Source organism: Protomyctophum bolini, assembly GCF_963924005.1.
Source record: "Protomyctophum bolini genome assembly, chromosome: 12".
Lineage (NCBI taxonomy): Eukaryota > Metazoa > Chordata > Actinopteri > Myctophiformes > Myctophidae > Protomyctophum > Protomyctophum bolini.
Window position 1 is genome coordinate 2,186,891 of NC_137873.1, and position 26,790 is coordinate 2,213,680.

Here is a 26,790-nt window from a genome sequence, read left to right on the forward strand (position 1 = left end):
TGTGGGAGTGGCTTTGTTGTTTGTGGGTGTGGCTTGATTGTTTGTGGGCGTGTCTTGTTTGTTTGTGGGAGTGGCTTTATTGTTTGTGGGTGTGGCTTGATTGTTTGTGGGTGTGGCTTGATTGTTTGTGGGTGTGACTTGTTTGTGGGAGTGGCTTTGTTGTTTGTGGGTGTGGCTTGATTGTTTGTGGGCGTGACTTGTTTGTTTGTGGGAGTGGCTTTGTTGTTTGTGGGTGTGGCTTGATTGTTTGTGGGTGTGGCTTGTTTGTTTGTGGGTGTAGCTTGATTGTTTGTGGGCGTGTCTTGATTGTTTGTGGGTGTGGCTTGATTGTTTGTGGGTGTGACTTGTTTGTGGGAGTGGCTTTGTTGTTTGTGGGTGTGGCTTGATTGTTTGTGGGCGTGTCTTGTTTGTTTGTGGGCATGTCTTGATTGTTTGTGGGTGTGGCTTGATTGTTTGTGGGTGTGGCTTGTTTGTTTGTGGGTGTAGCTTGATTGTTTGTGGGCGTGTCTTGATTGTTTGTGGGTGTGGCTTGATTGTTTGTGGGTGTGGCTTGATTGTTTGTGGGTGTAGCTTGATTGTTTGTGGGCGTGTCTTGATTGTTTGTGGGTGTGGCTTGATTGTTTGTGGGTGTGACTTGTTTGTGGGAGTGGCTTTGTTGTTTGTGGGTGTGGCTTGATTGTTTGTGGGCGTGTCTTGTTTGTTTGTGGGAGTGGCTTTATTGTTTGTGGGTGTGGCTTGATTGTTTGTGGGTGTGGCTTGATTGTTTGTGGGTGTGACTTGTTTGTGGGAGTGGCTTTGTTGTTTGTGGGTGTGGCTTGATTGTTTGTGGGCGTGACTTGTTTGTTTGTGGGAGTGGCTTTGTTGTTTGTGGGTGTGGCTTGATTGTTTGTGGGTGTGGCTTGTTTGTTTGTGGGTGTAGCTTGATTGTTTGTGGGCGTGTCTTGATTGTTTGTGGGTGTGGCTTGATTGTTTGTGGGTGTGACTTGTTTGTGGGAGTGGCTTTGTTGTTTGTGGGTGTGGCTTGATTGTTTGTGGGCGTGTCTTGTTTGTTTGTGGGAGTGGCTTTATTGTTTGTGGGTGTGGCTTGATTGTTTGTGGGTGTGGCTTGATTGTTTGTGGGTGTGACTTGTTTGTGGGAGTGGCTTTGTTGTTTGTGGGAGTGGCTTTATTGTTTGTGGGTATGTGTGGCTTGTTTGTTTGTGGGCGTGTCTTGATTGTGGGTGTGGCTTGTTTGTTTGTGGGCGTGGCTTGTTTGTGGGTGTGGCTTGTCTGTTTGTGGGTGTGGCTTTATTGTTTGTGGGAGTGGCTTGATTGTTTGTGGGTGTGGCTTGTTTGTTTGTGGGCGTGTCTTGATTGTTTGTGGGAGTGGCTTTATTGTTTGTGGGTGTGGCTTGTTTGTTTGTGGGCGTAGCATGTTTGTTTGTGGGAGTGGCTTGTTTGTGGGTGTGGCTTGATTGTTTGTGGGTGTGGCTTGATTGTTTGTGGGTGTGACTTGTTTGTGGGAGTGGCTTTGTTGTTTGTGGGTGTGGCTTGATTGTTTGTGGGCGTGACTTGTTTGTTTGTGGGAGTGGCTTTGTTGTTTGTGGGTGTGGCTTAATTGTTTGTGGGTGTGGCTTGTTTGTTTGTGGGCGTAGCATGTTTCTTTGTGGGAGTGGCTTGTTTGTGGGTTGGCTTGATTGTTTGTGGGTGTGGCTTGATTGTTTGTGGGTGTGACTTGTTTGTGGGAGTGGCTTTGTTGTTTGTGGGTGTGGCTTGCTTGTTTGTGGGTGTAGCTTGATTGTTTGTGGGCGTGTCTTGATTGTTTGTGGGCGTGTCTTGATTGTGGGTGTGGCTTGTTTGTTTGTGGGCGTAGCATGTTTGTTTGTGGGAGTGGCTTGTTTGTGGGTGTGGCTTGATTGTTTGTGGGTGTGGCTTGATTGTTTGTGGGTGTGACTTGTTTGTGGGAGTGGCTTTGTTGTTTGTGGGTGTGGCTTGATTGTTTGTGGGCGTGTCTTGTTTGTTTGTGGGAGTGGCTTTATTGTTTGTGGGTGTGGCTTGATTGTTTGTGGGTGTGGCTTGATTGTTTGTGGGTGTGACTTGTTTGTGGGAGTGGCTTTGTTGTTTGTGGGTGTGGCTTGATTGTTTGTGGGCGTGACTTGTTTGTTTGTGGGAGTGGCTTTGTTGTTTGTGGGTGTGGCTTGATTGTTTGTGGGCGTGTCTTGATTGTTTGTGGGCGTGTCTTGATTGTGGGTGTGGCTTGTTTGTTTGTGGGCGTAGCATGTTTGTTCATGTTTGTTTGTGGGAGTGGCTTGTTTGTGGGCGTAGCATGTTTGTTTGTGGGAGTGGCTTGTTTGTGGGTGTGGCTTGATTGTTTGTGGGTGTGGCTTGATTGTTTGTGGGCGTGACTTGTTTGTTTGTGGGAGTGGCTTTGTTGTTTGTGGGTGTGGCTTGATTGTTTGTGGGTGTGGCTTGTTTGTTTGTGGGTGTAGCTTGATTGTTTGTGGGCGTGTCTTGATTGTTTATGGGTGTGGCTTGATTGTTTGTGGGTGTGACTTGTTTGTGGGAGTGGCTTTGTTGTTTGTGGGTGTGGCTTGATTGTTTGTGGGCGTGTCTTGTTTGTTTGTGGGAGTGGCTTTATTGTTTGTGGGTGTGGCTTGATTGTTTGTGGGTGTGGCTTGATTGTTTGTGGGTGTGACTTGTTTGTGGGAGTGGCTTTGTTGTTTGTGGGAGTGGCTTTATTGTTTGTGGGTGTGGCTTGTTTGTTTGTGGGCGTGTCTTGATTGTGGGTGTGGCTTGTTTGTTTGTGGGCGTAGCATGTTTGTTTGTGGGAGTGGCTTGTTTGTGGGTGTGGCTTGTCTGTTTGTGGGTGTGGCTTTATTGTTTGTGGGAGTGGCTTGATTGTTTGTGGGTGTGGCTTGTTTGTTTGTGGGCGTGTCTTGATTGTTTGTGGGAGTGGCTTATTTGTTTGTGGGTGTGGCTTGTTTGTTTGTGGGAGTGGCTTGTTTGTGGGTGTGGCTTGATTGTTTGTGGGTGTGGCTTGATTGTTTGTGGGTGTGACTTGTTTGTGGGAGTGGCTTTGTTGTTTGTGGGTGTGGCTTGATTGTTTGTGGGCGTGACTTGTTTGTTTGTGGGAGTGGCTTTGTTGTTTGTGGGTGTGGCTTGATTGTTTGTGGGTGTGGCTTGTTTGTTTGTGGGTGTAGCTTGATTGTTTGTGGGCGTGTCTTGATTGTTTGTGGGTGTGGCTTGATTGTTTGTGGGTGTGACTTGTTTGTGGGAGTGGCTTTGTTGTTTGTGGGTGTGGCTTGATTGTTTGTGGGCGTGTCTTGTTTGTTTGTGGGAGTGGCTTTATTGTTTGTGGGTGTGGCTTGTTTGTTTGTGGGCGTGTCTTGATTGTGGGTGTGGCTTGTTTGTTTGTGGGCGTAGCATGTTTGTTTGTGGGAGTGGCTTGTTTGTGGGTGTGGCTTGTCTGTTTGTGGGTGTGGCTTTATTGTTTGTGGGAGTGGCTTGATTGTTTGTGGGTGTGGCTTGTTTGTTTGTGGGCGTGTCTTGATTGTTTGTGGGAGTGGCTTATTTGTTTTTTTGGGTGTGGCATGTTTGTTTGTTGGAGTGGCTTGTTTGTGGGTGTGGCTTGATTGTTTGTGGGTGTGGCTTGATTGTTTGTGGGTGTGACTTGTTTGTGGGAGTGGCTTTGTTGTTTGTGGGTGTGGCTTGATTGTTTGTGGGCGTGACTTGTTTGTTTGTGGGAGTGGCTTTGTTGTTTGTGGGTGTGGCTTGATTGTTTGTGGGTGTGGCTTGTTTGTTTGTGGGTGTAGCTTGATTGTTTGTGGGCGTGTCTTGATTGTTTGTGGGTGTGGCTTGATTGTTTGTGGGTGTGACTTGTTTGTGGGAGTGGCTTTGTTGTTTGTGGGTGTGGCTTGATTGTTTGTGGGCGTGTCTTGTTTGTTTGTGGGAGTGGCTTTATTGTTTGTGGGTGTGGCTTGATTGTTTGTGGGTGTGGCTTGATTGTTTGTGGGTGTGACTTGTTTGTGGGAGTGGCTTTGTTGTTTGTGGGAGTGGCTTTATTGTTTGTGGGTGTGGCTTGATTGTTTGTGGGTGTGGCTTGATTGTTTGTGGGTGTGACTTGTTTGTGGGAGTGGCTTTGTTGTTTGTGGGTGTGGCTTGATTGTTTGTGGGTGTAGCTTAATTGTTTGTGGGCGTGTCTTGATTGTTTGTGGGTGTGGCTTGATTGTTTGTGGGTGTGGCTTGATTGTTTGTGGGTTTAGCTTGATTGTTTGTGGGCGTGTCTTGATTGTTTGTGGGTGTGGCTTGATTGTTTGTGGGTGTGGCTTGATTGTTTGTGGGTGTGACTTGTTTGTGGGAGTGGCTTTGTTGTTTGTGGGTGTGGCTTGATTGTTTGTGGGCGTGTCTTGTTTGTTTGTGGGAGTGGCTTTATTGTTTGTGGGTGTGGCTTGATTGTTTGTGGGTGTGGCTTGATTGTTTGTGGGTGTGACTTGTTTGTGGGAGTGGCTTTGTTGTTTGTGGGTGTGGCTTGATTGTTTGTGGGCGTGACTTGTTTGTTTGTGGGAGTGGCTTTGTTGTTTGTGGGTGTGGCTTGATTGTTTGTGGGTGTGGCTTGTTTGTTTGTGGGTGTAGCTTGATTGTTTGTGGGCGTGTCTTGATTGTTTGTGGGTGTGGCTTGATTGTTTGTGGGTGTGACTTGTTTGTGGGAGTGGCTTTGTTGTTTGTGGGTGTGGCTTGATTGTTTGTGGGCGTGTCTTGTTTGTTTGTGGGCATGTCTTGATTGTTTGTGGGTGTGGCTTGATTGTTTGTGGGTGTGGCTTGTTTGTTTGTGGGTGTAGCTTGATTGTTTGTGGGCGTGTCTTGATTGTTTGTGGGTGTGGCTTGATTGTTTGTGGGTGTGGCTTGATTGTTTGTGGGTGTAGCTTGATTGTTTGTGGGCGTGTCTTGATTGTTTGTGGGTGTGGCTTGATTGTTTGTGGGTGTGGCTTGATTGTTTGTGGGTGTGACTTGTTTGTGGGAGTGGCTTTGTTGTTTGTGGGTGTGGCTTGATTGTTTGTGGGCGTGTCTTGTTTGTTTGTGTTAGTGGCTTTATTGTTTGTGGGTGTGGCTTGATTGTTTGTGGGTGTGGCTTGATTGTTTGTGGGTGTGACTTGTTTGTGGGAGTGGCTTTGTTGTTTGTGGGTGTGGCTTGATTGTTTGTGGGCGTGACTTGTTTGTTTGTGGGAGTGGCTTTGTTGTTTGTGGGTGTGGCTTGATTGTTTGTGGGCGTGTCTTGATTGTTTGTGGGCGTGTCTTGATTGTGGGTGTGGCTTGTTTGTTTGTGGGCGTAGCATGTTTGTTTGTGGGAGTGGCTTGTTTGTGGGTGTGGCATGTTTGTTTGTGGGAGTGGCTTGTTTGTGGGCGTAGCATGTTTGTTTGTGGGAGTGGCTTGTTTGTGGGTGTGGCTTGATTGTTTGTGGGTGTGGCTTGATTGTTTGTGGGTGTGACTTGTTTGTGGGAGTGGCTTTGTTGTTTGTGGGTGTGGCTTGATTGTTTGTGGGCGTGACTTGTTTGTTTGTGGGAGTGGCTTTGTTGTTTGTGGGTGTGGCTTGATTGTTTGTGGGCGTGTCTTGATTGTTTGTGGGCGTGTCTTGATTGTGGGTGTGGCTTGTTTGTTTGTGGGCGTAGCATGTTTGTTTGTGGGAGTGGCTTGTTTGTGGGTGTGGCATGTTTGTTTGTGGGAGTGGCTTGTTTGTGGGCGTAGCATGTTTGTTTGTGGGAGTGGCTTGTTTGTGGGTGTGGCTTGATTGTTTGTGGGTGTGGCTTGATTGTTTGTGGGCGTGACTTGTTTGTTTGTGGGAGTGGCTTTGTTGTTTGTGGGTGTGGCTTGATTGTTTGTGGGTGTGGCTTGTTTGTTTGTGGGTGTAGCTTGATTGTTTGTGGGCGTGTCTTGATTGTTTATGGGTGTGGCTTGATTGTTTGTGGGTGTGACTTGTTTGTGGGAGTGGCTTTGTTGTTTGTGGGTGTGGCTTGATTGTTTGTGGGCGTGTCTTGTTTGTTTGTGGGAGTGGCTTTATTGTTTGTGGGTGTGGCTTGATTGTTTGTGGGTGTGGCTTGATTGTTTGTGGGTGTGACTTGTTTGTGGGAGTGGCTTTGTTGTTTGTGGGAGTGGCTTTATTGTTTGTGGGTGTGGCTTGTTTGTTTGTGGGCGTGTCTTGATTGTGGGTGTGGCTTGTTTGTTTGTGGGCGTAGCATGTTTGTTTGTGGGAGTGGCTTGTTTGTGGGTGTGGCTTGTCTGTTTGTGGGTGTGGCTTTATTGTTTGTGGGAGTGGCTTGATTGTTTGTGGGTGTGGCTTGTTTGTTTGTGGGCGTGTCTTGATTGTTTGTGGGAGTGGCTTATTTGTTTGTGGGTGTGGCTTGTTTGTTTGTGGGCGTAGCATGTTTGTTTGTGGGAGTGGCTTGTTTGTGGGTGTGGCTTGATTGTTTGTGGGTGTGGCTTGATTGTTTGTGGGTGTGACTTGTTTGTGGGAGTGGCTTTGTTGTTTGTGGGTGTGGCTTGATTGTTTGTGGGCGTGACTTGTTTGTTTGTGGGAGTGGCTTTGTTGTTTGTGGGTGTGGCTTGATTGTTTGTGGGTGTGGCTTGTTTGTTTGTGGGTGTAGCTTGATTGTTTGTGGACGTGTCTTGATTGTTTGTGGGTGTGGCTTGATTGTTTGTGGGTGTGACTTGTTTGTGGGAGTGGCTTTGTTGTTTGTGGGTGTGGCTTGATTGTTTGTGGGCGTGTCTTGTTTGTTTGTGGGAGTGGCTTTATTGTTTGTGGGTGTGGCTTGATTGTTTGTGGGTGTGGCTTGATTGTTTGTGGGTGTGACTTGTTTGTGGGAGTGGCTTTGTTGTTTGTGGGAGTGGCTTTATTGTTTGTGGGTGTGGCTTGTTTGTTTGTGGGCGTGTCTTGATTGTGGGTGTGGCTTGTTTGTTTGTGGGCGTAGCATGTTTGTTTGTGGGAGTGGCTTGTTTGTGGGTGTGGCTTGTCTGTTTGTGGGTGTGGCTTTATTGTTTGTGGGAGTGGCTTGATTGTTTGTGGGTGTGGCTTGTTTGTTTGTGGGCGTGTCTTGATTGTTTGTGGGAGTGGCTTTATTGTTTGTGGGTGTGGCTTGTTTGTTTGTGGGCGTAGCATGTTTGTTTGTGGGAGTGGCTTGTTTGTGGGTGTGGCTTGATTGTTTGTGGGTGTGGCTTGATTGTTTGTGGGTGTGACTTGTTTGTGGGAGTGGCTTTGTTGTTTGTGGGTGTGGCTTGATTGTTTGTGGGCGTGACTTGTTTGTTTGTGGGAGTGGCTTTGTTGTTTGTGGGTGTGGCTTGATTGTTTGTGGGTGTGGCTTGTTTGTTTGTGGGTGTAGCTTGATTGTTTGTGGGCGTGTCTTGATTGTTTGTGGGTGTGGCTTGATTGTTTGTGGGTGTGACTTGTTTGTGGGAGTGGCTTTGTTGTTTGTGGGTGTGGCTTGATTGTTTGTGGGCGTGTCTTGTTTGTTTGTGGGAGTGGCTTTATTGTTTGTGGGTGTGGCTTGATTGTTTGTGGGTGTGGCTTGATTGTTTGTGGGTGTGACTTGTTTGTGGGAGTGGCTTTGTTGTTTGTGGGAGTGGCTTTATTGTTTGTGGGTGTGGCTTGTTTGTTTGTGGGCGTGTCTTGATTGTGGGTGTGGCTTGTTTGTTTGTGGGCGTAGCATGTTTGTTTGTGGGAGTGGCTTGTTTGTGGGTGTTGGTTGTCTGTTTGTGGGTGTGGCTTTATTGTTTGTGGGAGTGGCTTGATTGTTTGTGGGTGTGGCTTGTTTGTTTGTGGGCGTGTCTTGATTGTTTGTGGGAGTGGCTTTATTGTTTGTGGGTGTGGCTTGTTTGTTTGTGGGCGTAGCATGTTTGTTTGTGGGAGTGGCTTGTTTGTGGGTGTGGCTTGATTGTTTGTGGGTGTGGCTTGATTGTTTGTGGGTGTGACTTGTTTGTGGGAGTGGCTTGATTGTTTGTGGGCGTGACTTGTTTGTTTATGGGAGTGGCTTTGTTGTTTGTGGGTGTGGCTTAATTGTTTGTGGGTGTGGCTTGTTTGTTTGTGGGCGTAGCATGTTTCTTTGTGGGAGTGGCTTGTTTGTGGGTTGGCTTGATTGTTTGTGGGTGTGGCTTGATTGTTTGTGGGTGTGACTTGTTTGTGGGAGTGGCTTTGTTGTTTGTGGGTGTGGCTTGCTTGTTTGTGGGTGTAGCTTGATTGTTTGTGGGCGTGTCTTGATTGTTTGTGGGCGTGTCTTGATTGTGGGTGTGGCTTGTTTGTTTGTGGGCGTAGCATGTTTGTTTGTGGGAGTGGCTTGTTTGTGGGTGTGGCTTGATTGTTTGTGGGTGTGGCTTGATTGTTTGTGGGTGTGACTTGTTTGTGGGAGTGGCTTTGTTGTTTGTGGGTGTGGCTTGATTGTTTGTGGGCGTGTCTTGTTTGTTTGTGGGAGTGGCTTTATTGTTTGTGGGTGTGGCTTGATTGTTTGTGGGTGTGGCTTGATTGTTTGTGGGTGTGACTTGTTTGTGGGAGTGGCTTTGTTGTTTGTGGGTGTGGCTTGATTGTTTGTGGGCGTGACTTGTTTGTTTGTGGGAGTGGCTTTGTTGTTTGTGGGTGTGGCTTGATTGTTTGTGGGCGTGTCTTGATTGTTTGTGGGCGTGTCTTGATTGTGGGTGTGGCTTGTTTGTTTGTGGGCGTAGCATGTTTGTTTGTGGGAGTGGCTTGTTTGTGGGTGTGGCATGTTTGTTTGTGGGAGTGGCTTGTTTGTGGGCGTAGCATGTTTGTTTGTGGGAGTGGCTTGTTTGTGGGTGTGGCTTGATTGTTTGTGGGTGTGGCTTGATTGTTTGTGGGCGTGACTTGTTTGTTTGTGGGAGTGGCTTTGTTGTTTGTGGGTGTGGCTTGATTGTTTGTGGGTGTGGCTTGATTGTTTGTGGGTGTAGCTTGATTGTTTGTGGGCGTGTCTTGATTGTTTGTGGGTGTGGCTTGATTGTTTGTGGGTGTGGCTTGATTGTTTGTGGGTGTAGCTTGATTGTTTGTGGGCGTGTCTTGATTGTTTGTGGGTGTGGCTTGATTGTTTGTGGGTGTGACTTGTTTGTGGGAGTGGCTTTGTTGTTTGTGGGTGTGGCTTGATTGTTTGTGGGTGTGGCTTGATTGTTTGTGGGTGTGACTTGTTTGTGGGTGTGGCTTTGTTGTTTGTGGGTGTGGCTTGATTGTTTGTGGGTGTGACTTGTTTGTGGCAGTGGCTTGTTTGTTTGTGGGTGTGGCTTGATTGTTTGTGGGTGTGGCTTGATTGTTTGTGGGTGTGGCTTGTTTGTTTGTGGGTGGGTGTGGCTTGTTTGTTTGTGGGTGTGGTTTGTTTGTTTGTGGGCGTCCACGCCCACAAACAAACAAGCCACACCCACAATCAAGACACGCCCACAAACAAACAAGCCACACCCACAAACAATAAAGCCACTCCCACAAACAAACAAGACACGCCCACAAACAATCAAGCTACACCCACAAACAATCAAGCCACACCCACAAACAACAAAGCCACTCCCACAAACAAGTCACACCCACAAACAATCAAGCCACACCCACAAACAATCAAGCCACACCCACAAACAACAAAGCCACTCCCACAAACAAGTCACACCCACAAACAATCAAGCCACACCCACAAACAATCAAGCCACACCCACAAACAAGCCACTCCCACAAACAAACAAGACACGCCCACAAACAATCAAGCTACACCCACAAACAATCAAGCCACACCCACAAACAACAAAGCCACTCCCACAAACAAGTCACACCCACAAACAATCAAGCCACACCCACAAACAATCAAGCCAACCCACAAACAAGCCACTCCCACAAACAAACATGCTACGCCCACAAACAAACAAGCCACACCCACAAACAACAAAGCCACTCCCACAAACAAACAAGTCACGCCCACAAACAATCAAGCCACACCCACAAACAACAAAGCCACTCCCACAAACAAGTCACACCCACAAACAAGTCACACCCACAAACAATCAAGCCACACCCACAAACAATCAAGCCACACCCACAAACAAGCCACTCCCACAAACAAACATGCTACGCCCACAATCAAGACACGCCCACAAACAAACAAACCACACCCACAAACAACAAAGCCACTCCCACAAACAAGTCACACCCACAAACAATCAAGCCACACCCACAAACAATCAAGCCACACCCACAAACAAGCCACTCCCACAAACAAACATGCTACGCCCACAAACAAACAAGCCACACCCACAAACAAGCCACTCCCACAAACAAACATGCTACGCCCACAAACAAACAAGCCACACCCACAAACAACAAAGCCACTCCCACAAACAAGTCACACCCACAAACAATCAAGCCACACCCACAAACAATCAAGCCACACCCACAAACAAGCCACTCCCACAAACAAACATGCTACGCCCACAAACAAACAAGCCACACCCACAAACAATTAAGCCACACCCACAAACAACAAAGCCACTCCCACAAACAAACAAGTCACGCCCACAAACAAGCCACTCCCACAAACAAACATGCTACGCCCACAAACAAACAAGCCACACCCACAAACAATCAAGCCACACCCACAAACAATCAAGACACGCCCACAAACAATCAAGCTACACCCACAAACAATCAAGCCACACCCACAAACAACAAAGCCACTCCCACAAACAAACAAGTCACGCCCACAAACAATCAAGCCACACCCACAAACAATCAAGCCACACCCACAAACAATCAAGCCACACCCACAAACAAGCCACTCCCACAAACAAACATGCTACGCCCACAAACAAACAAGCCACACCCACAAACAATCAAGCTACACCCACAAACAATCAAGCCACACCCACAAACAACAAAGCCACTCCCACAAACAAACAAGTCACACCCACAAACAATCAAGCCACACCCACAAACAATCAAGCCACACCCACAAACAAGCCACTCCCACAAACAAACAAGACACGCCCACAAACAATCAAGCTACACCCACAAACAATCAAGCCACACCCACAAACAACAAAGCCACTCCCACAAACAAGTCACACCCACAAACAATCAAGCCACACCCACAAACAATCAAGCCACACCCACAAACAAGCCACTCCCACAAACAAACATGCTACGCCCACAATCAAGACACGCCCACAAACAAACAAACCACACCCACAAACAACAAAGCCACTCCCACAAACAAGTCACACCCACAAACAATCAAGCCACACCCACAAACAATCAAGCCACACCCACAAACAAGCCACTCCCACAAACAAACATGCTACGCCCACAAACAAACAAGCCACACCCACAAACAAGCCACTCCCACAAACAAACATGCTACGCCCACAAACAAACAAGCCACACCCACAAACAACAAAGCCACTCCCACAAACAAGTCACACCCACAAACAATCAAGCCACACCCACAAACAATCAAGCCACACCCACAAACAAGCCACTCCCACAAACAAACATGCTACGCCCACAAACAAACAAGCCACACCCACAAACAATTAAGCCACACCCACAAACAACAAAGCCACTCCCACAAACAAACAAGTCACACCCACAAACAAGCCACTCCCACAAACAAACAAGTCACACCCACAAACAAGCCACTCCCACAAACAAACATGCTACGCCCACAAACAAACAAGCCACACCCACAAACAATCAAGCCACACCCACAAACAATCAAGACACGCCCACAAACAATCAAGCTACACCCACAAACAATCAAGCCACACCCACAAACAACAAAGCCACTCCCACAAACAAACAAGTCACGCCCACAAACAATCAAGCCACACCCACAAACAATCAAGCCACACCCACAAACAATCAAGCCACACCCACAAACAAGCCACTCCCACAAACAAACATGCTACGCCCACAAACAAACAAGCCACACCCACAAACAATCAAGCTACACCCACAAACAATCAAGCCACACCCACAAACAACAAAGCCACTCCCACAAACAAACAAGTCACACCCACAAACAATCAAGCCACACCCACAAACAATCAAGCCACACCCACAAACAATCAAGCCACACCCACAAACAAGCCACTCCCACAAACAAACATGCTACGCCCACAATCAAGACACGCCCACAAACAAACAAACCACACCCACAAACAACAAAGCCACTCCCACAAACAAGTCACACCCACAAACAATCAAGCCACACCCACAAACATTCAAGCCACACCCACAAACAAGCCACTCCCACAAACAAACATGCTACGCCCACAAACAAACAAGCCACACCCACAAACAATCAAGCCACACCCACAAACAAGCCACTCCCACAAACAAACATGCTACGCCCACAAACAAACAAGCCACACCCACAAACAATCAAGCCACACCCACAAACAACAAAGCCACTCCCACAAACAAACAAGTCACGCCCACAAACAATCAAGCCACACCCACAAACAATCAAGCCACACCCACAAACAAGCCACTCCCACAAACAAACATGCTACGCCCACAAACAAACAAGCCACACCCACAAACAACAAAGCCATTCCCACAAACAAGTCACACCCACAAACAATCAAGCCACACCCACAAACAATCAAGCCACACCCACAAACAAGCCACTCCCACAAACAAACATGCTACGCCCACAAACAAACAAGCCACACCCACAAACAATCAAGCCACACCCACAAACAAGCCACTCCCACAAACAAACATGCTACGCCCACAAACAAACAAGCCACACCCACAAACAATCAAGCCACACCCACAAACAACAAAGCCACTCCCACAAACAAACAAGTCACGCCCACAAACAATCAAGCCACACCCACAAACAATCAAGCCACACCCACAAACAAGCCACTCCCACAAACAAACATGCTCCGCCCACAAACAAACAAGCCACACCCACAAACAACAAAGCCATTCCCACAAACAAGTCACACCCACAAACAATCAAGCCACACCCACAAACAATCAAGCCACACCCACAAACAAGCCACTCCCACAAACAAACATGCTACGCCCACAAACAAACAAGCCACGCCCACAAACAATCAAGCCACACCCACAAACAATCAAGCCACACCCACAAACAACAAAGCCACTCCCACAAACAAACAAGTCACGCCCACAAACAATCAAGCCACACCCACAAACAAGCCACTCCCACAAACAATCAAGCCACACCCACAAACAACAAAGCCACTCCCACAAACAAACAAGTCACGCCCACAAACAATCAAGCCACACCCACAAAAAAGCCACTCCCACAAACAAACATGCTACGCCCACAATCAAGACACGCCCACAAACAAACAAACCACACCCACAAACAATCAAGCCACACCCACAAACAAACCACACCCACAAACAAACAAACCACACCCACAAACAAGCCACACCCACAAACAATCAAGCCACACCCACAAACAATCAAGCCACACCCACAAACAAACCACACCCACAAACAAAAAAGTCACACCCACAAACAAGCCACACCCACAAACAATCAAGCATAGGACATAGGACTCTACAGCGTAGGACGTAGGTCTCTAAAGCTTAGGACGTAACCTAGGACGTAGGTCTCTAAAGCGTAGGACGTAACGTAGGACGTAGGTCTCTAAAACGTAGGACGTAGGTCTCTGAAGCATAGGACGTAGGTCTCTACAGCGTAGGACGTAACGTAGGACATAGGTCTCTAAAACGTAAGACGTAGGTCTCTAAAGCCTAGGACGTAACGTAGGACATAGGTCTCTAAAACGTAAGACGTAGGTCTCTACAGCATAGGACGTAACGTAGGACAGACGTAGGTCTCTAAAATGTAGGACGTAGCATAGGACGTAGGTCTCTAAAGCGTAGGACGTAGGTCTCTACAGCGTAGGACGTAACGTAGGACGTAGGTCTCCAAAACGTAGGACGTAGGTCTCTACAGCGTAGGACGTAACGTAGGACGTAGGTCTCTAAAATGTAGGTCTCTACAGCGTGTGACGTAACGTAGGACGTAGGTCTCTAAAACGTAGGACGTAGCGTAGGACGTAGGTCTCTAAAGCGTAGGACGTAGGTCTCTAAAACGTAGGACGTAGGTCTCTACAGCGTGTGACGTAACGTAGGACGTAGGTCTCTAAAACGTAGGATGTAGCGTAGGACGTAGGTCTCTACAGCGTAGGACGTAGGTCTCCACAGCGTACGACGTAGGTCTCTACAGCGTAGGACGTAACGTAGGACATAGGTCTCTAAAACGTAGGACGTAGGTCTCTAAAGTGTAGGACGTAACGTAGGACGTAGGTCTCTAAAACGTAGGACGTAGGTCTCTACAGCGTAGGACGTAACGTAGGACATAGGTCTCTGCAGCGTAGGACGTAACGTAGGACGTAGGTCTCTAAAGCGTAGGACGTACGTCTCTACAGTGTAGGACGTACGTCTCTACAGCGTGGTACGTAGATCTCTAAAACGTAGGACGTAGGTCTCTAAAACGTAGGACGTAGGTCTCTGAAGCATAGGACGTAGGTCTCTACAGCGTAGGACGTAACGTAGGACATAGGTCTCTAAAACGTAAGACGTAGGTCTCTAAAGCGTAGGACGTAACGTAGGACGTAGGTCTCTAAAACGTAGGACGTAGGTCTCTACAGCGTGTGACGTAACGTAGGACGTAGGTTTCTAAAACGTAGGATGTAGCGTAGGACGTAGGTCTCTACAGCGTAGGACGTAGGTCTCCACAGCGTACGACGTAGGTCTCTACAGCGTAGGACGTAACGTAGGACATAGGTCTCTAAAACGTAGGACGTAGGTCTCTAAAGCGTAGGACGTAACGTAGGACGTAGGTCTCTAAAACGTAGGACGTAGGTCTCTACAGCGTAGGACGTAACGTAGGACATAGGTCTCTAAAACGTAAGACGTAGGTCTCTAAAGCGTAGGACGTAACGTAGGACGTAGGTCTCTAAAACTTAGGACGTAGGTCTCTACAGCGTAGGACGTAACGTAGGACATAGGTCTCTAAAACGTAAGACGTAGGTCTCTAAAGCATAGGACGTAACGTAGGACGTAGGTCTCTAAAACGTAGGACGTAGGTCTCTACAGCGTGTGACGTAACGTAGGACGTAGGTCTCTAAAACGCAGGACGTAGCGTAGGACATAGGTCTCTAAAGCGTAGGACGTACGTCTCTACAGTGTAGGACGTACGTCTCTACAGCGTAGGACGTACGTCTCTACAGCGTAGGACGTAGATCTCTAAAACGTAGGACGTAGCGTAGGACGTAGGTCTCTAAAGCGTAGGACGTAGGTCTCTACAGCGTAGGACGTAACGTAGGACATAGGTCTCTAAAACGTAAGACGTAGGTCTCTAAAGCGTAGGACGTAACGTAGGACGTAGGTCTCTAAAACGTAAGACGTAGGTCTCTACAGCGTAGGACGTAACGTAGGACATAGGTCTCTAAAACGTAAGACGTAGGTCTCTAAAGCGTAGGACGTAACGTAGGACGTAGGTCTCTAAAACGTAGGACGTAGGTCTCTACAGCGTGTGACGTAACGTAGGACGTAGGTCTCTAAAACGTAGGACGTAGGTCTCTACAGCGTGTGACGTAACGTAGGACGTAGGTCTCTAAAACGCAGGACGTAGCGTAGGACATAGGTCTCTAAAGCGTAGGACGTACGTCTCTACAGTGTAGGACGTAGGTCTCTAAAGCGTAGGACGTAGGTCTCTACAGCGTAGGACGTAACGTAGGACAGACGTAGGTCTCTAAAACATAGGACGTAGCGTGGGACGTAGGTCTCTACAGCGTAGGACGTAGGTCTCTACAGCGTGGGAGGTAACGCAGGACGTAGGTCTCTACAGCGTAGGACGTACGTATCTACAGCGTAGGACGTACGTCTCTACAGCGTAGGACGTAGATCTCTAAAACGTAGGACGTAGCGTAGGACGTAGGTCTCTAAAGCGTAGGACGTAACGTAGGACGGACGTAGGTCTCTGAAACATAGGGCGTAGCGTAGGACGTAGGTCTCTACAGCGTGGGACGTACGTCTCTACAGCGTAGGACGTAGATCTCTAAAACGCAGGACGTAGCGTAGGACATAGGTCTCTAAAGCGTAGGACGTACGTCTCTACAGTGTAGGACGTACGTCTCTACAGCGTGGTACGTAGATCTCTAAAACGTAGGACGTAGGTCTCTAAAACGTAGGACGTAGGTCTCTGAAGCATAGGACGTAGGTCTCTACAGCGTAGGACGTAACGTAGGACATAGGTCTAGGTAGCCTTTAAAGTGCGATAGCTCCTCCCACAAAGGTCAGAAATAAAAGTTAGTCGCGTCCACGCGTAGCTATCGATAAGACGAACGCGATGATATGTGGCTCGCTTCTGGTACTCAATTTTAAATTCAGCATTTCAACCAAAAACACATTCTTAGCATCGGTAACCCTATAAACCTTTCGATCAGGTAAAACTAGGGTTATCTAGGGTTAGGGTTAGGGGCTACGGGGGTCGCACGACAATGGCGGACATATCAGATCGTAGGCCTCGGAAAGCTGGAAACGCCAACGTCAATTACTTGTCTGACGGACGTATCGTTCAAGAGCTATCGCGCGTTGAAAACTAACCCTAACCCTAGCCAATTAAGAGAACCGTAAGTCCGTGTGCTGGGAAACACATATCAGCGCGTTCGCCTCGCCGTTCTGAGTCGGAAAATGGTCTCGGTTTTTTACAGAAGATTTCTGGCGGCTAAGTGGCTAGTACACCCACTTCCCGACATCGTAGAGACACGAGACCACCACGGCTGTATTCAGCGGGAAAAAGTGAGTCTAGGGAGCCCGCTCCCGACGCTCAAAGACACTCGGAAGACCCAAAGGTCAAGCGTTGACATTTAAGGCTTTAATTTGCGGCCTCCCAGCTTTAAAATTCAATAAGATATTCAAAAAAATTGCTGTCTTCACAAACAAGACTGTTTCTAAATGTTTGAAGCGTCCCGAATCCGATGGAAGTGGTTTCGTAGCTCTCCGACACTGCTAACTCTCCGCCAAATCAAAAGAGACACGTTTTTTCAGCCCCTAGAGCTCAATTATTATTATTTTTTTTCAAACAACACATTTTCTGAATCACTTTTTCATGCCGGATTTAATGGAATTGGTCCCGTTTTCCACAACATTTCGGGGGGCTGGGGACAGGAAGTGGGCGTTTACACCCACTTCCTGACGTCGTAGAGAGATAAGACCACCACCGTTGGAATCGGGGGGAAAAAGTAAGTGGGAATACATGCCCCTTGATTGGAAAAAATCACAGGAAATATGTCCTTTTTGGATGCAAAGGTGACATTTTTACAAACTTTAGCGCCCTTTTTCACCACTTTCCCAAGGTCAGACAGTCTCGTCGTTGATATATTCGGATTCAGCGGGAAAAAGTGAGTCCAGAGAGGTATCTGTCGGATTAAAAAAAAAAATGCACAACACTCCCTGTAGTTTGACGGTTAGCGCCACCTTTAGGCCCTTTCCAAAAGTCCTTTTGTTTCAAACAAGACATACTTTTGTTCAGAAGGTGAAGCTGAATCTGGGGAACCTGCTCCCGTCGCTCAAAGACACTCCTAAGGTCTAGGGTCAAGGTGTGACCTTGACAGGCTTCAAATGCGGCCTCCCAGCTTTACACCGGTGTGTGTGTGTGTGTGTGTGTGTGTGTGTGTGTGTGTGTGTGTGTGTGTGTGTGTGTGTGTGTGTGTGTGCGTGTGTGTGGGAGTGTGTGTGTGTGTGTGTGTGGGAGTGTGTGTGTGTGTGTGTGTGTGCATGCGTGCGTGCGTGCGTGAGTGTGCCATCATCAAATTCATAGAGTAGTGTGGTCACTGGTGTTTCTCAACCTTGTCAGGGCGTGACCCCATCCAAATTAATCACTTTTGAACTGGGGACCCTGACAAGAACATGGGATGCATTCCCTTTTGCTTGACTCCCGGTTCCACAGGAATAGGCCTATTTATATAGTGAAATAACCATCCATCATTTCCCATTTTTGTCTTGATCAGTGTTTGAACATGAAGTTTTATAGTAGGCTATTCTTCAATAGTATGCATTGCAATTATTTGAAAACCGTGTATTCATATTTGATGGTGTGCATGGTAAATAATTGGATGGCCAAAACACATTTATGTTTTATGTTTTACTTTTGGCTGTCTGCTAATCACAAGATCATAAAATATCTCATATTGCTTTCTCTAGCCCCCCCTCCCCCCTCTCTGTGTCTGTAACTGTAAAGAACCCAAACACGTTTTCTACTGAACTTTTTTATATTCTGGGTGAACAGACATTGTTATTATGATCTTATTGTGAAACAAGTCGTTTTCCTTTGAGCCAAATGCTTTTATTTTGAAGGGAGTTTTGTGGGACATAGCTGTCGTGTATTGGTTACTGAAGTCACATGACCAGGAAGCAGGTGACGACAGGTAACAGAAATGTATAGGGACACCAAAGGTGATGTAACAGAATGTTATTATTGAGACTGGCAAGTTGGCTCTGCAGAGTTCCGCGTGTCTCTGCCTGTTTAGAGATGAGGTCTTCCACATTCACAAAGCAGCTGAGGACCTGTTTGTTAACATCAGAGGGTAGGCGCGCGTGCACACTCGCACACACACACACACACACACACACACACACACACACACACACACGTGTGCGTAGGAAGCATCTACACACACATTTATGCCTGATTTATAATGTACATTTGGTGACTTGATGTGTACAAGCTACATTATGAATGTTGAGCATTTGTGATTTTTATGTCAAAACTCTTTTGCCGATTTAGGAATTTTTTACACACTCATAACATATTCAATGTCTCTATATTGTCACTGTTCTGCTTAACATCCTCAATTACACAATTGTTTGTCTTTATTAGTATAATAATAATAATTTATTGGAATCTTTAACACCTTCATGCCATGAGTTTAGGGTTTTCTTTTGTTTTCAACTTAAAATGTATTAATTTTTCATGAACAAGAATAGACAAAGACATACAGAAAGCAATAAGACAAACAATTGGACATTACAGTATGTGTTGCCATCTCAGGAAATAAAAGTAGTAGACAAATGCTATAATTGCAGGAGTTCACACACAGACAGGATAATAATAAAATGGAAACAATTTGTGAGCGAGCACGCACGCACGCACGCACGCACGCACGCACGCACGCACACACACACACACACACACACACACACACACACACTGGGTTCAGGGTTTTCAATCAGTGCCTCTCTTCAATTTGTGTGTTTCAGATACAACAAACGCATCAACGACATAAGAGAATGCAAGGAACAAGCACTGTCTCATGCGTACGTATCCTAATCTCTCTTTGCCCTCCATCTCTTAATCTGCCTCTATCTGTCTATCTATCCATCCATACATCCTTCTCTCTTGTCTTTGTCTCTTCTCGCCTTTCCCTCTTTCTCAACCTGCTATCCTTTTATCTTGCATGCTTTTGCACTTGTTTAACCACTTTCTCTAATTGGCCACTCATTCCTCCATCCATTAGTCTTTTAGTCCTGCATCCCTTCACTTTTTAATCACTTAAACCTTATGCTTTTACGCCCCCTGATGTTTTCACGCTACACTAATAATATCTGTGTGTTCACCCCAGAAAAGGGATGGAAGAAAAAATGCTATTGAGAAACATTCCACTTATTGGCTGTCTGGGCCAGTTTCTTTGGCCAATGTCAATGGGCTGACATTACTGACCCTACCAAAAAACAAAAAAAATATATAGTATGACCAGTTATTGAACTAGTAAAGGTAAAATATTTAATTCCTCCCCTGCTCAACCACCTGCCTTCTCTCCTCTTCTGTCAGTGGTACTCTCATCTTACCATGTTGTCCCGAAGGTGATAGAATATATAATTGAATGATGTGTCATTGGGCATCATCTATGTGTTTGATGTGCAGAGGCTCCATGCACAGAGAGAGACGCAAGTTTCTCCGCTCTGCTCTGAAGGAGTTGGCTACCGTCCTTGCTGACCAGCCTGGACTCCTGGGCCCAAAGGTAATATATAATGTCAACTTAACCCATTCTTGGGGTGGGAACCCCTTTTGGTGTTTTTAACTAAGCATTATGTTATGCTTTAGCTATTGAAAAATAGCAGATCTACAAGCTCATAGCGTGCCACCGAGTGGCGCACTACGAGCTTGTAGGTCTGTTTGTAGGGCGGCTTGTAGGGCGGCGGTGGCTCAGGGGTAGAGTGCCTGGATGGGAACCGCAAGGTTGCCAGTTCAAACCCGGGCTCCCCCAGAGTTACTGTCGAAGTGTCCTTGAGCAAGACACTGAACCCCTAATTGCTCCCGATGTGCTAGTTGGTGCCTTGCATGGTTTCCGCTGCCATCGGTGTATGAATGGGTGAATGTAATGCACAATCTATGTAAAGCGCCTTGGATAAAGGCGCTATATAAATGCACCATTTACATTTACTTAGGTCTGCTATTTTCTTATTTTTATGATCAGTACTTTATTTTAGATTTTTTACAAACGCATACAACAGACAACCTAAAATACAGACACAAGCAACAACAGCAGAGTACGTATTCATGGACAGACAAGATAGATAAGAAAAAATTGAAAATAGTTTACATTATTTAGACGACCAAACGCAGCATCATCAACCGTATCATAATGTGTAGTAATACAATAAACAATCAAGAGGGCATTGCCTGACCATGGATCACACCAAGGGACCTGCAACATGACTGAGGAACACGTCCCACTTCAGATCATATTTTAGGTCTGCTATTTTTGAAAAATCGTAAGGCACAAATCTTTGAATATATATTCTTTCAGAGCGAACGTTTTTTATTTATTCCGACGTCAGGCCTGGGTTAAAGAGTCGTGCTGCAATATTTGTATATTCTATGTTATGGAGTTCCTGTGGAGAGCCAGAAGTACAGGACCACAACGTTAGTACTGCGAATAATAATAATGGTGATTCCTGATCTGGTACTGGTACCCAGTTTATACAAGCTCAAAATCTGGGCATTTGAAATCACGCAATGCTTTAGCGCTTTGTCCCTTACTCCAAGTTGTGCATTGTGGGATTGGGATAATGCCTTTTCAATCGGGGCCAGAATACGTTATCACACAGTTTATTAAGGGAATACATTATGTTCTGATAACTAGTGTGACTCTGTCTTCTTATAAACCTAATGATTTAAGATGAACTTTTCTACTTTCTATTTAACACCTGCATGAGTTGGCCCTATAATGTTCTGATGAAGATAATGATACCAAAGTAGTGTGTTTTTTCTTTGTACAGTAGGTGTTCAAAAAGAGACCTTTCTCTCTTTTACTCTGTGTTCTCCACCTGCAGGCGCTGTTTGTGTTCATGGCATTATCGTTTGCCCGTGATGAAATCATCTGGCTCCTTCGTCACGCCGACAACATCCAGAAGAAAAGTACAGATGACTTCATAGACAAGTAAGCAAACACACACACACACGCACAATAATACACACACACTGATACATGATCGCACACAGTAATGTGTGTTTGGTTGCTATGTATATAATGGAATGTACATCGCTAGGCACGACAGAATTGTTGACCTATTAGCTAAGTTCATATGTTTCATCATCTGCCAAAATGTATAAGCACTCGTATGTTTTAACTGCCATGTTCATGTAGCCAGACTCAAATCACACTGTCGTGTGGTATTTGAGTCTATGATGATTTCAGATGTCACAGCTAATACACCAGATATTGTTGGTGTTGATGACAGTAGAGAAGTGACCATTTTGGAAGTGGCATGTACATTTGACCACAGTCTGGAAGAGGCATTCCTTACCAAGGTGCTTAAGTACCAGCGTCTTAAAGATGCTATTATACAGCTTGGCTACAAATGTAAACTACTTGTGTTCATATTTGGAAGCCTTGGTAATGTCCATAAATCAGTCGTGAGGTGCCTGCAGATTGCAGGCATGCCCAAGCTGAGAGCTGATCAGGCATCGGCAAAATTCTGTTCAGTGTCTGCAATAATTGGCAGTCGCCATATATGGAGAAGGCGATGCCCGTGATCTGTATCCTGAAGCACTTGTTGTAGAGTTTTCCAAGTTTGCGCATCCACTATTGTTTGTGTTCAAGAATTTCTTGTTAAGTGTGTGTGTGTGTGTGTGTGTGTGTGTGTGTGTGTGTGTGTGTGTGTGTGTGTGTGTGTGTGTGTGTGTGTGTGTGTGTGTGTGTGTGTGTGTTACAGACACATAGCAGAGTTGATCTTCTGCATGGAGGAGCTGAGGGCCCATGTGAGGAAGTATGGTCCAGTCATGCAGAGGTACTACGTTCAGTATCTATCTGGTTTCGATGCTGTGGTGCTCAACGAACTGGTGCAGGTACACACACACACACACACACACACACACACACAAGCATTGAAAATGTCAGTGGGACAATCTTAATTAACGGGGGGAAGGGGGTTACTGAAACTACCCCTACCACCCATGGTTTCATATTCCTAATATTTATTTGTATGACAATGATGAATAATGGCTAAAGGAACATGCATCGATAACATTAATCACCGTAAGAATGGAACTTGTTTTTTCTATGCTAGAACCTCTCTGTGTGTCCAGAAGATGAATCAATCATCATGTCTTCCTTCGTCAACACGATGACCTCTCTCAGCGTCAAACAAGGTAAACATAAACTACTGTACTGTAAATCATGGTTTGAGGTAATCATGTATGATCATTTAACCCTGAGAGTGTACAATTGCAACAGGTCATTATTTCTTTATACAGTCTTTCAGTTCAATTAACCCATTTAGGCCTGAGGTCGAAATTTAAAAAAAAGTCTTCAAAATCCTGACGGCTTTCTGAAATGTTTCTGTTTCAGTTGTGCTCAATATTTCATGTCAAGGAAAGGACCCCAATATGAAAATATGTTGTTCCAGGGACCCCAACACAGAAGCAAAGAATTGAGTTAAAATGTTCACTCTGTAACAATATATATTCAAAGATGTGAGGCACATTTTCACCATTTAAAAGAAATAGCAGACCTACAAGCTCGTAGAGCGCCACTCGGCGTGAGCTTGTAGATCTTGTATAACATAAAAGGGGTTCCCGCGCAAAATGGGTTAATACTGGAATGTACTGTGTTTATATTATGCCAAAAACTGTTTCATGGTTTCTCTCTCTCAAAAAAATCTAAAAGGAAAAGAAAAACCTGGTACAACAGAATAACATTCATAAGCCAAACGCCAGCAGACAGTAAACATCAAAGATTAAATGCTTATGTCCATGTCAGCTCAGTGTTGTGGAATATAATTATTGAAGGATGATGTGATGTGTGTGAATATTGTTTTAAAAATAACATCAAACACAGTGTTGTGGTAATTTTGCACATGCTTGTTCCTTATAGTGGAGGATGGAGATGTGTTTGACTTCAGAGGCATGAGACTGGACTGGTTCAGATTGCAGGTACACACACACACACACACACACACACACACACACACACAGTTGAACTTGATACCAACTACATGTTATTCAGGAACAAATTGTATCGAACGAATTTGCTATATTTTCAAGATGTCTCTGGGCAAGCTGGATATTATGCGGACATATTTTGTGTAAATGTGTCATTTTTTTCAAATTCAATGTCAATTCATGATCATGTCAATCAGAGATCAGCGGATGAGCTTTTTTGTCACCCGAATCCGAGTGTGCATATTTATAATCCGCCTGTTATCCCACCGCATAAATGACTTAATCCAATTTATATATCCGCAACCACCCGAAATCCGCTGCAGGGATATAGCCAATCTACAAGTTCAAGGAAAAATACTACTAACGCACGCACGCCGAGATTTGGTGCCTTTTAAAAAAAAACTATATTATAAGCCTATAGATAGATGTCATTAGTTTGTTTCCGTTTTAAAAGTTATAAAACCTATAGATGGATGCCATTCATTTATTTCCAGCATTATTTCACCCGCGGTTTATCCGATATTAATTAATAATATATTCTTTTGACCCAAACTGCGGTTAACCGGCTAAATCCGCCATCCGCTGGTGTCTAATGTCAATACAATACAATACACAATGGTGCTATAGTCTTCCGTTTGTCGTTCTCTTGTTTCTGATTCCTCAGACTTATTGCCACTTTCTTTGCATTTCGGTTCATCCCTACTTCCTGTTTTCCTTTTCCTCATTCCCTCTTCGTTTCCATCCAACCTGCCTTTCTTTCCCTGTTCATTTGGTTCGTTCCCTTCTATTCCATCTTTCTGTTCTTTATTCCCTCCCACCATGTCTCCTCTAGGCGTATACCAGTGTTTCTAAGGCCAGTCTGGGTATAGCAGACCACAGGGAGCTGGGGAAGATGATGAACACCATCATCTTTCACACCAAGATCGTGGACTCACTGGTGGAGATGCTAGTGGAGACCTCTGACCTCTCCATATTCTGGTGAGACACACACACACACACACACACACACACACACACACACACACACACACACACACACACACACACACACACACACACACACACACACACACACACACACACACTTCTTATACATCAACACATTTACACAAAATAAATAATATATTTTTGTGTGTGCAGTTTCTACAGCCGTGCATTTGAGAAGATGTTTCAACAGTGTTTGGAGCTACCATCTCAGAGCAGACACTCCATCTGCTTCCCTCTGCTGTGTACACACTTCATGTCCTGCACACATGAACTGTGCCCCGAGGAGGTAACACACACACACACACACACACACCCAAAAGAAAAAAACACCCATAGTCCCAGCTAATGTGTTGTGTTTTTAGCAGAACATACTGTGTTGCAGTTTGTGTCCGCATAGAAATGACAAGTATAATTGTAGCCATAGAACAGCCCACATTGTGTGTTTATGTGTGTGTCTTCTAGCGCCACCACATAGGGGATCGCAGCCTGTCGCTGTGCAACATGTTCCTGGATGAAATGGCCAAACAGGCCAGAAATCTCATCACTGACATTTGCACGGAACAATGTACTCTCAGTGACCAGGTACGTACTGTACACGCACACTACAACGCCTATTTTTGGTCAATGGGACGACACGAATGAGACAATTTGAATATAACGCAGTATCAATTCTTTGTTGCCAAGTATGTTGTTCATATTTCCGTTCTGCTAATGACAAAGTGATCTACCATTAACCCATTTTGACCTGAGATCAGATTTAAAAAAAAAGTCTTCTACATCCTGACAGTTTTCTGAAAAAGCTATGTTTCTATGTCAGTCGTTCTTCGACTGTTCAAAAATAGCAGATCTACAAGCTCGTATGATTGTTGTATAATTGCAATATTACACGAGAGGGTGTTCTTCATCGTCATTAATGCATGCCTGCGATGCTGCAGGAGAGTTCCGAGTGCATTAATGAATATAAAGAACACCCTCTCGTGTAATATTGCTTAATTAATTAACTAACTGGTTTAAGACAGCCAACACTAGGCCTATGCTATTACAAGATTTTAGCATTAGCAACCATCCTACCAGATGTGTCCAATGGTTTTGTTGTCTTGTAGCAACATTTGGATGAATTTAATATATACATGCAATATTACTACTACTATACTTGTTTTGTCTCCAGCTGCTTCCTAAGCACTGTGCCAAGACCATCAGCCAGGCCGTCAACAAGAAGAGTAAGAAAGCTACAGGGAAGAAAGGAGAGCCGGAGCGAGAAAAGCCTGGAGTTGAGAGCATGAGGAAAAATAGATTACTGGTCACCAAGTGAGTTATCTCTGACACACACACACACACACACACACACACACACACACACACACACACACACACACACACACACACACACACACACACTAGAACATTATTATTCAATAAGTATTGTAAATCCTTAACCCATTTTGACCTGAGATCAGATTCTAAAAATGTCTTTTACATCCTGACAGTTTTCTGAAAAAGCTATGTTTCTATGTCAGTCGTTCTTCGATTAAAAAAAAAATAGCAGACCTTCAAGCTCATAGCGCGCCACCGAGTGGCGCGCTATGAGCTTGAAGGTCTGCTATTTTTTTAGCTTGTTTTTTTTTTAGCTTGTCTTTTCAATAGCTAAAGCATAACATAATGCTAACACCAAAATGTTGAAATTCTTGTCATTTAAAACGAAATGTGAAAGGTTTGTTTTCAATGTACTGTGTGTGTATTTCTGTTATTGTAGAGCCAGGGGTTAAACGGGTCACAATAATAACCTGACTTCACAGCCTTGTGTGTTCTCGTACAGACAGCAAAGTGTTTGAAACGTATACTTTGTTGTTGTCTTCTTTCAGTCTGGACAAGTTGCACACAGCCCTGTCTGAGCTGTGTTTAACATTTATAGACGTAGACCTACGTAGTTTCTTTCTGATTGGGGGGGGGGGGTGCCCTGTGCCCTGATCACAGGAGAGATGGATATGGAAATAACTTATGTCTGGAATGTCCACACACGATCATGATGTTCTAATAAATTCCATCTGATTAGGCTATATTTCATTTAGGCTATAAAAGAGAGGACCAGTGACATTGGCTAAATGTATATGTTTTGAATTCATTTAAGTTTACACTATTCATGTTTTTTTTTTCTCAGTGTTATTGGGCTGAACAATTCAAGTCCTAATCCTATACGTTGTCCTGTGGGCTGTGGCAGTGTAGTGTGCAATAAGTCAATTTGGAACATGCTGTTTTTTTCTTTCTGACTCGATTTAGTTTTGGTTAAGAATGTCTATATGGCGCCTCCTTGTGGAATAGGCCTGGTACTGTATGGTGCTGTGAGTGAGGCATCAACCA

The 26,790-nt window shown here is 45.3% G+C and overlaps 2 protein-coding genes across 2 annotated transcripts in view; one reads left to right on the forward strand and one right to left on the reverse strand.

The window, feature by feature from the left end:
• LOC308325609 (uncharacterized protein) overlaps window positions 1–26,790 on the reverse strand; it is a 96,441-nt gene that overhangs the window by 33,530 nt on the left and 36,121 nt on the right. The window lies entirely within an intron of this gene.
• On the forward strand, window positions 22,243–26,400 carry LOC308326459 (nck-associated protein 1-like; the record flags this gene model as incomplete). Its single annotated transcript, XM_080779346.1, has 8 exons — window positions 22,243–22,350; window positions 22,572–22,653; window positions 23,378–23,436; window positions 24,278–24,423; window positions 24,586–24,718; window positions 24,895–25,014; window positions 25,601–25,740; window positions 26,295–26,400. The coding sequence occupies 8 exons, from the start codon at window positions 22,243–22,245 to the stop codon at window positions 26,398–26,400; spliced, it is 894 nt and encodes a 297-aa protein (XP_080635472.1).